At 41.3% G+C, this 13,488-nt stretch overlaps 1 protein-coding gene across 1 annotated transcript in view; it reads right to left on the reverse strand.

The window, feature by feature from the left end:
• Positions 1–2,002: 2,002 nt before the first annotated feature.
• The window catches only part of FASN (fatty acid synthase), a 42,717-nt gene continuing 31,231 nt past the window's right edge, over positions 2,003–13,488 (reverse strand). The window contains exons 31-43 of the mRNA XM_040082063.1: positions 13,236–13,358; positions 12,214–12,437; positions 11,699–11,900; positions 10,501–10,652; positions 9,896–9,987; positions 9,600–9,751; positions 9,058–9,300; positions 7,352–7,540; positions 6,589–6,816; positions 5,966–6,186; positions 5,320–5,418; positions 4,942–5,193; positions 2,003–3,966 (exon numbers count right to left, since the gene is read on the reverse strand). Of these exons, the coding sequence (XP_039937997.1) occupies positions 3,829–3,966; positions 4,942–5,193; positions 5,320–5,418; positions 5,966–6,186; positions 6,589–6,816; positions 7,352–7,540; positions 9,058–9,300; positions 9,600–9,751; positions 9,896–9,987; positions 10,501–10,652; positions 11,699–11,900; positions 12,214–12,437; positions 13,236–13,358 (2,315 nt within the window). The 3' untranslated portion in view covers positions 2,003–3,828. The remainder of the gene's footprint in view (positions 3,967–4,941; positions 5,194–5,319; positions 5,419–5,965; positions 6,187–6,588; positions 6,817–7,351; positions 7,541–9,057; positions 9,301–9,599; positions 9,752–9,895; positions 9,988–10,500; positions 10,653–11,698; positions 11,901–12,213; positions 12,438–13,235; positions 13,359–13,488) is intronic.

Genomic DNA, 13,488 nt, shown 5'->3' on the forward strand with positions numbered 1-13,488 from the left:
TATTACTATTAAACTTTTAAAATTTTAAAACAAGTGATTGGCATTTTTCACGGCCTAAGAAGAGTTACATGTACACTTTCATTGCTTACTAAGCCTGTTAGTCTGTCCATTGACAACCCTTCATATTTCAAGTTCATTGTCAAAGCCTGTATTTTTTTTCCCTCCTCTCCAGCTCTCTAGCACTCATGGCTGTGATGAATTATGTTTCAAGCTTCTAATTACTTTACCATTTTTCATTACCTCTCCCCAGCCCAAAGAACAAGGGTGGTATTTCAAATATAAAGCCTCTGCCCCCCTGCCATCAGCACTCCCCTTTCCTCTGATGCAGCTGCTCCAGGGGTATTTTTTTCTTTCTTTTCACTCTGATTTGCAGGCATGATGTCTGGTAACATGTTTAAGCACAGAAGAAACAAACACCTGCTTCCTATTCTACCTTAACTCTTTTGGATTTTACTTGATATCCATCTCAGCACCGGAGAACTTCACTTTCTGGTAGTGCTGTTTTAACTAACTAGTTCAATTAAACTGTGGCCCTTCTTGCATTATTTTTACTGCTATCTTCAGCAAAAGAGGTGTATTTCTTTGCCTTCAGGAAGGTGGTACACTAGAAAAGGAAAATAATAGCTTTAATACTGGTGACAACGTATGCTGTGTGCCATACATTCCTGAACTCTTTCTACTGCAGATTTAAGGTATATAGCATATAGTCCATCAATGCAATGTGCATTTGTGAGCCTAAACAATTCCCCGGTCAGAGAACTGTTCTTCAGTTTTGAGATTAAGATCAGTATGGTTTTAGCCTGTGAGAAGTTATCATCTGAAAAGGATGGAATGCATCAGCTGACAAGAATCCCCACTTCAGTTTCATAGAGAAGGGTAGGTGTGAGGGACTTCACTTCTGTCCTCATCTTCTCAAAACCAGAAACTGCAATACTGGATTTTGCCTTCTGATACTATTCTACATCTGTCTAATCTGATGGGCTACTGAGATACAACAAGCAATACCAGCACTAACAAGGTTTTTATTTTTGGCACACCGCGTTCAGCAGCCAGTTATATAATAGGTTACATGGCAGCAGCTCATAATCAGATCATTATGGGGTAAAAAACCCCTGAACAAAACCTTCTGCTTTTCAAATCGCAACCACACAAACATTAACAGTATATAAGCTAGAAGTAATTCTTCAGCAACTTCTATGGCTAAAACAGCATCCTCAAGCGGCTCTGCTTACACGAAACCATGCATATTTGTTTATACAGGGAACTCATCAAACTCCTGCTTCAACAGATGGGACAGCATTAAGTCCTTGCTCCTTCCACACAGCCCATTCAGATATTACACACTTTAGTACAGCACTATTACACCTGTTTGCTTTATGTTTAATCCTTTCTTCTTCCTTCCAGTTTTAAATATAACCAACGCAAGTAGGATTCTTTCTACTTTTTTTCAGGCTCACTATGACTACCAGTAGTTAAACCAATTGTTTAACTAGTCCCCATTTGTTTTATGTAGCATCCAATGCCAGTAGATACAGGGACAGTGTGCAGATGTAATAAAGTCGCATGGAGTATGCACACAGCTCATACAGCCACTCCTGTATCAGTATCCCTCACACATCAAATAATTTCCTCTGTCTGTTACTGTGTGTCACTTAGACATCATACCTAGAACTTCAGAGCATTTATACCCATTGCCTAACGTTCTAACCTTCAGAGAGACTCTGAAGTAGACACTATTATCCCATTTTACAGATGGGAAAATTGAGGCAGGAGTATTAATAGCTTGTCCAATACTGCAAATAAAAGTCCATCTAAAAGTTTCCACTTCAATAATATGACGGTCGTATACAAGTACCAAAATCGTGGCAACAAGAAGCCCCGCTTCAGAATACTGAGCTTTCATTATTACTATTTCTACAAATCAGCAGCAGTTCGTGCTTTGTACTAAGAAGTGAGATATACCAGGTGAAACATGGGATTAAGAAATGATGGTAGAAAACAATTCAAAAGCCAACCAGTGATGAATTCTGTTTAATACCAGAAAAGCCAAAAAGACACTCTTCAGACCAAAAAGTATTAATTAAAAGGAAAATAAAAAAAACAAGACATTTCAAAATTGTTTAAGCTGACATTATGTTGTTTTATTTCAGATTTCACAAAAGAAATACTTTATAAAACTAAAATCAGTAAACCCAGCCACTATCAACAGAGGATGGTATAAGCAAAAGACACTAGGTCAGAACTTGCAGTGAAGAGCCATCTGTTCCGTTAACTGGAATGCTCCTGTACTACCAGAATACTTTACTGGGGGATGAAGAATGAGAGAACTGAGCTTTTACAGCAGTTCTGAGAAGCACAATAGCTCCTCCTAGTTGGTCCTCTGTTGCTACCCAGGTCTCCTCTGTATCATAAGTGTAATAAGGATTTACTGATTTCAGAAAGGACAGATCCAGCATAGCAAAGCCAAGAAAATTTTCAATCGAATTTTATGCAAATTTCCTTTAAAAAGGTACTACTGTATTTTAAAAATCAGACCATCAAACTGATTACTTAGCTAACTTATGTGGGATTTCCAGTCTCATTACTGAAAGGAAAATGAACACACAAGGTTTAAGCAAACCCTGTGCTAAATAAAATATATAGTAGCATTGGGTAGATACTTGTATGTTTGCCTGAGCTTTGATTATAGGAGAGCAGAGGTGGGAGGATTTGTTCAGTTATTAAGGAATTCTATTCCCTGCCCTCTCCATTCCAAATTTTTCATTAGGTGGCAAGACTGGAGGTGAGAGGCAATAAGGTAAAGCAATAATCTTAATGCTTTACTAAGGTTCTGACAGAGCAGGCCACAGAACCTTGCACAAATATAGACCATGTACCTGCCTATGGACAGTTTTGCATGTTTTTATCAAGTTATGGCTGCTCAATACAGCAGCATCTGTCAAACCATCCACCCCATCCCCCCAGGCCTCTCTCTCCTCTGAAGAGTATATAATGGCAAGAATCCTTCCTTCTACCTATTCCTTTCTGAAAAGGGCAGGGCAGTGGGAGAAAGGAAAAAAACCAAAAAAACCCAAACACAAAACCCCAAAAAAAACCCAAACAAACAAACAACAAAACAAAACCCAACCCAAAACCAAGAAACCAATTTATTTCAAAGATGGGCAACCGTCCGTTGTAGAATAAACCTTCCCCTCCAAAAAGGGATGTTTTTTTTGCTCCCATAACCCACGATAAATTAAATCCAAGTAAGAAGTCTCTGGTTTGACACAATAAATACTTAGAATATAGCAAATTAAAAAATATAGTTACAAAACCCTCAATGGAATTCTCTTTCTGACCTAAACTGCAGATAGATTCTTCACAGATAAGAAGTATCTCCAAAATCAGCTGCAGCTCCTCTCCTGTTCACTAAGCTTGGTCAACAAGTGCTATCACGTACCCTTTGGAATACTGTTAAGACAAAAACAATATAAAGCACAAGAAATCTACTCCTAAATTTGTTTTTTATACTGCCAAGGGTGTAGGAAGCAACCATCTGTGGGGAACCCTCACTGCAGTGCACAGTGACAGAGTCACAGCACTACAGTTAACATGGACAGGCAGACTACAAGGAAAAACAGCCATAGGAAAAGAGGGAGATAGAACCCATAAAGGTTGGAAAAGGAAAAGATAGGCAAGAGACAGAAAAACACCAATTGAGTCCAGTTGGACTTCCCAGTTCTGGCAGCAGAGCAGATGAGATGTTGAACAGGAAGAGTTCCTTGGGGCCTGTCATAACTAGGAATGTTGTTGGCATTTTCTTCGTCATTGACAGTGAGGAAGTAGAAGTTAACCCTCTCTGACACTGACACGTGGCTCTGCCAGTGAGCTGTGGATGATCCCAATAATTGATTCAACGCCATCTCCCTCCAGCAAGGTGCGGTGATCCCCTTCAATAACGTGGACAGACACTTTCCCATCGCATACCTGCGTTAAGTACAAAAAAAGAAACGCTTTTCATTCACAGTTTACAACCAGCTGGTCACCTTAGCCACTTTGGGTTTGCTAGTCTTCTAAGTTACTCATAATATGGACCACTGTCTCTGTCAAACTCTGTAAAAACAGCCCCAGTTTTACTCTGACACATTTTCACAGATAGCTGTGGGGCACTGCTTGGAAGCAGTGTTTTAAAGCACAATAGTCTGACAGCCTGACAGGTGATCCATTCAAATACAAGCTGGGCAGGAAGTTAACTAACCGAGTACCAAAAGAATAATTTACCTACAATATCAAAAAGTGAATGATAAAGTAGCTACTTCCAAGCCCTTAAGTAAAAAAAATAAACACCCCCTCTCCTCACCATCTTTCTCCCACCACCGGAAATCTTCCTTTAAGGTTATTACGTAACTTTAATAACATATAAGTTAGCCTGGAATCAATAAGGACTAAATTAAGATGTCTGAAAGGACAGGAGATGCCAGGAGCAGGAAAGGATTCTGAAAATCACTTCCTTTTCCTGGTATTTGCACCAACTTAAGCCTTGTATGTGAGCAGGGGCTGAAGAACAGTGACCTTATCTGGACTACAGGCCAAACCCCAACCTTTTTTAGCCCACAAGAAACCCACTTCTAACTACTAGCTTCTAAGTGAAAAAAAGGTAACTGAGAAAAAGCCACCTTTATTGTCTGAAGACTGACACTTGCTCTTCAGAAGGCTGCTCTCATTCAGTGAACTAACTTTAGGGTCTACAGTGAAAAGAGACTGAAAGTTGCTCTCTTTTAACATCTTTATTATCCAAAGTCATTCTAGAGAGCAAGAAGCAGCTATAGAAAACACATCCTATATACAGGCAAGACTTTCTGGCCCTCACTACCCACAGAAAATGCCTGAAACCAATCAACTAATTTGCTTTTGGCGAGTTCTAATTCTTGTTAGACAGTTACCAGTGGGCCTGAGACTGACCTCTGAGAGTTTATAGTCTCTACCCAGACCTTCCTCATATTCATTGTGAGACTTTGCCCGCATCAGCGTCACGTTCCCATGATACTTGGAGTCCGGTATATACTTGTCAGCAGCCTTCAGCTTATGGTAAAATGAAGTAGCAGCAAAGCTGAGTGCTTCACGATTGATGTTTGTATGAATCTCAGTTATTAGGTCTACAGCAGCATTCACACGAGCCTCCAGATCTTTCAGGGGCAGAAGAACCTCCAGCAGCTGGAAATATTAACATTTTTTTTTTCACATTAGTCTCAACAGCTGAGAATCATTCCCACTGAACAAAGACACGCACCCTCTTGTGCACTATCAAGACATACAGATCTGGAAAATAAGACACAGTACCTTATTGTATTCAGTGCCTGTAAATTGCTGAACAAAGGCACACAATGCTTCAGTCTCCAGTGCAGCCTCATTTCCTTGGGTCAGTTTGGCTCTGTAGCTCTGGAAGAGAGAACAATGCAGTGCGAACATGAGAGGGATGTGCCCGATGTTAAAAGTCAGATAAAAACAATTCCAGAACCAAAGGTGTGAACTGGGGGAAAAAAAAGAAGACGGGGAAATCCCTTCAGGACCGATTAGAAAGCAAATCTACAGGTGGCAATTGCCAAGAGCCTAGTATTCTCTACAGTATGATGAAAATGAAATGGAAGCCTGAAGCAAGGTTTCCTCGAATCACTAAGAGAGGATCTTGACTTGCAGGCACCAGGATCTTCCAGAAGACATACTAATATTATGATTTATCATAGCAAGAGCAACATTTGTGCCTGAACTCTTGCCATTTAATGAAGACCACCTCTCATGTGCTTCTACCCTTCAGCCATCTCTAAGCATCCACTGTCTCCAGCTGTCTTCCAAAATACCTCTGAATAAAAGTCTGCCAGCTTTTCCGACTGCTCATATCTAGAATAGTTTCTAGAAGCTTTGGGAAAAATAAGCCCTGATGAGAGAGGATGGTTCCCAGAAAGAAGACTCTCTTTGTGCCCCTTACCTGGGTATATGCTGCCACAAAGGAATGAGACCCATCAAAAAGGAATAAACTGTTGAGTGCATGCGAAGCATTTTGTTGTGCTTGCAGCTGGGAACACATTTCAAAGGCCACACAGGCACCAAAAGAGTATCCAGCAATGCGGTAAGGTCCTTCAGGCTGTATCTGCTTCATGCAATCAATGTAATAGGCTGCCAGGCTTTGGATGCTGTCCAAAGGAGCGGCTGGAACATGGAAGTAAGTTAGAAAAACTGGTGAAAAGACACTGGCAGAGACAAGTACGTTTGAGTGCACTCAGAAATAATCCTGTTGGAAACATCCAGGTTACTTTGCAGATAAATTACTAAATTACGGTTAACACCTTGCATTTAGGACAATGTATAGCAATATTCCTGCTTTCCAAGGACAGGCTGAACAGGATGCTTTGACTTTTGCATACATACACTCTTCAATTTAATCTATTATTCCACTTGATACCAGGGATGTTTGACATGACCCTCTGCAGACTAATAGGCCTGATACTTGCTTCTCCAAGTTTAATAGTCTAGAAACAAAGCCCTCTCTAAAAGCAACCACAGTTCATAATGTTATGTTTGCAAATTCAGGATGCTGAAGAACTGAGATACCTTTTGTGCATTGGAGCCCATAGCAGGGCATGTGAAGTCTGGAGGCCAGAGTGTAGAAAACTGCAATGGATCCTTCAATGGGGTGAACAAGGAAAAGAGGGCGCTCCATGCTCTGAACATCATTGAGACGAGTGATTGTTGGCCCTTCTGGGTTCACCAGTAAGTTGTTCAAATCTAGTTTTGGAGGTTCGCCTGGGCCTGTTTTCATCAGTGGGGATGACTTCAGATCTTTGAAGGAAAGCACACCAGAAAAACCCAATTAGCTTCAGGATCAGTCTTGGTCATGTAGCCATAATCCTAAAGGACAATCTCAGGGCTGCTCTGGATTAGCCTGTTGCCTCACTACAACGTCAGGTCATAGACACAGAGATCTTCCTACTGTCAGCTGCTCTGCAGGAACTGCATATGCTTTTAGCTTCCTGTAAGCATAACATTACATTGTTTATTCCCCAAACAAGTAAAAGGTCTCAAATTGCATCCCATACACAGCTGTGTAAGAGTACTCATACGTGCAGCTGCTAGCCAAGCAAGAAAGCAGCTTTCACGCTTGCCTGGCCTGTACACCCTTGCCCCCAGAAATGATGGGCCTGTCCTAGTGGGCAATACACTTTTGTGACATGTCGGTCACTTAAAAGCTATTCAATTATAACCTTATTTCATGATCTGATAGAGGCTTATGTCACTAGAGATGAAAGCAACAGATTGGAAGCTTAATTATTTGGACTCAGGTGACTGGTAGCAACCCTAATCCAGACAACTCTACCCTCTGCTGTCCTGGACTTGGAAGAAAGTTCACGCAGTTTGTTGATCGTAAGGAGTCGAATCTCTCTCATGGTCATAACGATGTCGTAGTCTCTCTCCAGCGTCTGGCGCACCTCCACACCCATCAGGGAATCCAAGCCCAAGTCAGCCAAGGAACTCTCAGCATTCAGACTACTCACATCACGGACCCCTGAGAAGAGAAGAGCATACTAGCAAAAGGCCAATTTCTTTTCAGCTCTAGGCCTTTCTAGCAGCCTTCTCCACTTTCTTCTTTCTCCTAAAAATTTCAATAAACTACCACTGCAGAGCTGCAGTTTACCTTCTAGGATCATCTAACACCTTCATAAGTCACCTCTTCTACAACCCCCACCTTGTCACACAGGATCTAGTATTCAGAGAACATATTAAATATGCACATGTTTATGGCAGGGGATACATCAGTCCCAACTAAATGGCTGTGAACATTTTCACATCAGCTCTAGACCAAATACAGAAGTCAGTCAGCTAGAAAAATTCCACACACTGGAGGCTCTAATTGAAACTGCAGTCCGAGACCTAATGCAACTAGTCCTCAGCTACAACAACGTGAAGGTTATCAAGTGTCAGTGATGGCTGACTGCACCACTTGATGTCTATGACACTGGAGGAGGAGGTGATACGTCTAGGATTCATTTGCCTTTTCCCCTTCAATTTTCACACTGTTCAATCTCTCACCCTTTCCTTACCCATAAAACGCCTCTCATAATGTAACACCTGCATCTACAGCTCTTTGTCCCCTCCTCCACCTTGTGCTGCCCCATGTTGCCACCCTTCCCACGATTAGTCTTTATTACTAGCTCCTCCCTTTGTTACTTTTATACTCTTCTCCCAAACTAACCCTATAGCTGGTGTGGGTTCCCAGACCCTTTTCTATCATTTCTAAAAGCTGCATCTGCTCTGAGAGATCAGATTTGCTGTCAGTGAGTTGCACACAATTCCTTAAGTAACACTCTGGAGACCGTCTTTCATTTATCAGTACCTTTTTTGGTAGAAAACAAAGGATCAGAATAGACAGTTCTGTCTGCAAAAGAGACCACTGAAGTGGACAGTAGTAGATAGAGTTGACAGCAATTATTCACTACCAACACAAAAATAAGAGACACAGTGGTAAAAGAAAGCAGAATCAAGACAGACAGAAGGACATGGCACTTGTAATGCATAGTTAAGCTATGGTTACTACACGTTCACATGGGATGACGGACAGAGCTGGAAAGTGAATACACTATCACTTAAGCAATAAGTAGACAAAAGCTACTTTATGTGGCATGGGGACATACCAAGGTGAATGTTTGAAAGCTGAAATAGTACTCAGAAAGTTAGTTATGTATGTGTTGTCCCAAAATTTTGTTCTTGGGGGCTGTTTCTGTTGATTCTCCATTGGAGAAAGGTACCAGTTCACTCTAAATAAAACCCAAGACACTGGAGTATATATGCATATCTATGTAAGCACAGTAAGAGAAAAACCCATACAAGAAACAATCATTGTTTGAGAGAAGTAGCAGTGTAAAGGGAAAAAAAAATAAGCAAACAGTCTCACAACAGCAACACTGCCACACCACAGGAGCTCAGGAAGAGATGCTGAACGGAGCACCTACAGCAGCACCACTGCTTTCCAAAAGTAGTGAGAGAGCAGGCACTGTCCAGTAGTGCTTGAGTGACAGCACTTACCCAGGATGTGAGCAACAGCTTCTACAAGATCCCGCTGACTACCTCCTTCAGCTTTCGCTGAGACCTTCTCTGCTAGGACAAAACTGGACATGACAGGATGAGGTTGATTCAGGAAGATATCGAGCACCTCCAGGCATGAGCTCATTTGCTGGGGAATCGTTCCCCCCACCACAATATCTTTGTTTCCCATTGTCTTCATCAAGATACCCACATCACCAATGGCTCCCCACTGGATTGCCAGGCCTGGAGAAGAAATTAGAAGAACACACTAAGCAGCTAACTAAAGCACATGGCAGCAACAGGATTGAGTTAATAAAAAAGAGACTTAATAGCAAGCTATGCTAAGGCCTGCATTTCCTTTGTACTGTTAAATGGTCAGTATTCATTCACACATGAATGATTCGGGGTAACATCCGGAAGCAGAAAACAGCCTTCAACATACTTTATCACTCCAGATAAGTGCACAGGTTTCTGGTGAGCTGGTTCTCATTTGGATGTTTGGCAAGATAGTTTATACTGTGCAATGAGTAAAGTCATCTTACCTGGCAGTCCATCATGATGTCGCTGCTCACAGATGCGCTCCATGGTAGAATTGGCAAAGCCATAATTACTTTGCCCAGCATTCCCTCTTCCGCAGCTTACAGAGGAGAACACAACAAAATAGTCCAGGTCTGGACACTTCTTACGAGTCACCCTTAGAGCAGAGCAGGTGAGAGGAATCCCATCAGAAAAACCTGCTAACTGTATTACCGTCAAAGGCTAGTGCAAGCCTAAAACAACTCAGTTCCATGACTTGAAAAGCAGTTCTTATTTGTCCCTTCTACACATGTGCACTTACCAATCCAAATGAAGGGTGCCTGAATACTTTGGCTTGTTGACCTCCCAGAATAATTCTGGGGTCTGATTTTCAATCATGCCATCTCTAAGGACCTATGGGGGTGGGGAGAGGGATTAAAAAAGAAAGTGTAGTTTCAGTATCTCCAGTTTCAGTATCTCCAGTTTCTCTGTTTAAATATGCCACATGGCTTGAGATATGAGAGGATATTGCTATGCAATATATTTTCGTAAGTTTGCAGTACAGACATATCCTGAATATCCCAAAATATGACAAAGTGACTTTTGCAAAGTCTGCTTTTTTCAGTATTTTTTCTGTATTGACACTGCAGAAATTCTGTCAAGTTCTGCATGAGCTTTTTCTTGTCCACAGGAGTCTAGAGCAACATTTGTCTTACCACAGATCTGAACTCGCTGGCCAAATACTGTTGCTTCTTAGGTTAAGGGAACAGACCCATAAGACTTTAGTCACCAGGCAAGACCAAAGCATAGTGTCCTCTGAAATACAGAGAACTTAACTAAAATTGTATGAAGCCTGACTGCCTTTAGTAAAAAAGTCACATGAATGGATGTTGCCTCTTAGAAGTCCTGAGCATTTTTGTCACCTACCACAGCCAAATTAAAGATGCCTCCAACTGGTCCAAGCTGCAAAGCTTCTTCTATCAATAGCTGCGTTCCTTCTAGTGTTCCAATATCACTGGTAGATACCAAGACTTTGATTCCCAGCGCCTTCCACTCTTCAACACGTTTAGCCTGGTAGCCTAGAAAAAATAAAGGCGGACAGCTCCTGAGATGAAGCATCCCAAACATATGGCTTTGGTTTAAGCTGCTCCTTTATGCTTTTCTGACTAGATAGGGACTGAATAGCTAAATAATTCCTGATTCAAGTACAAGATAAAAATTGGACAAAACTTGAACAGTAGCTAGAAATCGTCTGAATTTCAGAAATTCTAAAGAGATGAAGTGGAGAACAGCATTGGGAGAACCAAAGGGTTAGGATGGTGGTGGGGGGGAAGGAAGGAAAAATACAACTGTGAAGAGAAATGAGCAAACATTTGGGTACTGAGATTGGGAAAATTGGTTACGTTAGAGCAAAGCAACAGTTCGTAGCTGCACAGCCAGAACCTGAGAAGTAGTATTTGATCTATGTGTTTGTATACACAACTGGTGTGATTGTGAACTCACCAAAAGAAAGAAGTAACCTGTAGAGGCAGAAGCCGTGTTATCACTGAATTTGTACGAGGAAATAATTGAACACTATCACTGATAAAATCTCAATGCTGCCATTGTAATCAAAGTAATGCCTTAAATCTGAGTAAAAATTATGGATGCTATCAGATAGTAAGGGCCGTATTTACAGATGAGCTATCTAAGGAGCAAGAGTGAGCATCCAAACACGTAACTTGAGGGACAAAGTATATTTAACAAGGCGTTTTTTAGGCCCTTCCTTGTGGTATGTGATTCAACATGCTACAGCCAGCGGACAAGTCAGTGAGGTAGCCAGACTTTTCAGAGGGTATAAAGGTAAAAAAAAGACTACAGAAAAGAACCCTGTATAACAGAGAAAATGGGTTGATAGAATTAGGAAGCATAAAAGGGGGAAAGCAGTAGTTGGAAAAAAAGGGTCAAGCTGAAAGGTAGTTCCTCCTTTACAATAAAGGAGACAACAGCTTGAAGTGAGATAATAAAGGAAAGAGATCAAAGTATTATTAGTCACCAATAGGACACTTAAAAATTGAGAGAAACTACAAACTGAGGTCTGTTGAAAGGTAGTCATGCTCCCTGCTGCCTTACAATTTTTGCTTACCAGTTCGTATGCCGGAACGAGATGTCAGTATAATTTTCTGTGCTCCTCTCTCAACTAGCCACTGTGCCAACTCCAGCCCAAATCCTCCTAGGCCCCCTGTGATGATATAAGACTTGGTAGGTGGACAGGAGGTTCGAGAGATTGCAGAGATTTTAACTGGTTCAGATTTTCTTGAAGAATACTCCTTTTCCTCTTCTTGTACCTTTGCGCACAAAAAAAAACCCCAACCAACACCAGAAACAAGACACACACACAAAAAAAAGGTAGTTACAATCAGATAATCAGATATATAATGCATTTCTTATCTTTCCATGCTATGCTCCTCCAGTCAATAGGAATGAACCTTGTAGAATCCGTGCCAGACTTGACAGTTATAATTGTGACAGTGCCGGCAGTAAAAAACCGACCCTGTGCTGCCCTACTCATAGAACTTCAACTCAAAATGGATCAAAATATCCAATAGTCACCAGAGGATGGCCAGAGGCATCAGAGAATCAAAATCATTATCTCATTACCTTGATCATAACTTTGCCAATATGTTTTCCTTGTGCCATGAATCTGAACGCAGCTTCTACCTCTTCTTTGCTGAAGACAGTACTCCTCAATGGCTTTACTACACCATCTCTTATGCCTTTCTTCAACAACTCTGATACTACTTCCCACTCTTGGTTTCCCTCATCGAATATTGAATCTAGTAGGATGCCATGAAACGCCACATTCTTGAGGAAGAGAGACATTCCTAGAAAAAGCAACTTGGTTATGACCTGACGCTGCTGACATTTCAAAATGGAGCCTATCGTCTTCTTCAGAAACATTTCTGGGCAGGTCATAGGAGTAAAGCAGTCAGATGCTTGAATTCTACATTTTTCAAACTCATTCTTGCATATAGTCTCCAATACATAACATTATATTGTCCTCTTATAAGCAGACCAGTTCCACAGAAACTCCACACCAAAAAACTGTGTGTTGAAAGGACAAGTTATATCATGGTCAGTCTCATATTACAAAGGACTTTTTTTTTTTTTGTCTAGTGACAGCTGAGTTAGAGTCGAGCTAAAATCCTGCATACATCATGTCTATCTCCACAGGAAACTCTTCCTCATAGCAAGGTTTTCCAACATGACGGGATCTTCCGAAATTTAATTAGAATAAGGAAGCAGGCTGTCAATGCTATATGCAATCATTCTACAACAGGAGAACACTGCTGTAATTTTTCACTAACACATCACCTTATAGCATTCAAAAATGTTTTCCCATCCAAGAGAAATCAGGGTTGTCTTGCCCTGTGCCTTCAAAACTGGTAGATGCTGTTAACTGCCTTGAGGGACAAGAGGCCTTGCAGAGGTGTCTGGACAGACTGGAACACTGGGCAATCATCAGTGATATAAAATTTAACAAATGCCAATTGTGCACCTGAGACCAAGTAAACCAGACCCAAACACAAACTTTGGGGAGGCTGGAGAGCTGTCCTGCAGACAAGCACCTGGGGGCGCTGGGCAGCAGCTAAAACCTAATTAGAGGTGTTTTTCCATCTTACCAAGACGACTGTTGTTAGACAGATCAAATTTGCCTATTTCCAAGAAGCGTCCATGTCGAGCAAGACAACGCAAACTGGCTTGGAGCTTCTCTTCTGCCAAGGAATTTAACACGAGGTTGACACCTGCAATGAAAGGAGAAGGAGCTACTTAAACTCAACTCTGCTGAGAGCCTAACCCAATCTTCTAAAGACTCATATTGTCTTTAGAATGCACAACTGCATAATATGGCTTAGCTGACCAAAAAAGGAAAAT

Source organism: Hirundo rustica, chromosome 18 (assembly GCF_015227805.2).
Source record: "Hirundo rustica isolate bHirRus1 chromosome 18, bHirRus1.pri.v3, whole genome shotgun sequence".
NCBI classification, from domain to species: Eukaryota; Metazoa; Chordata; class Aves; order Passeriformes; family Hirundinidae; genus Hirundo; species Hirundo rustica.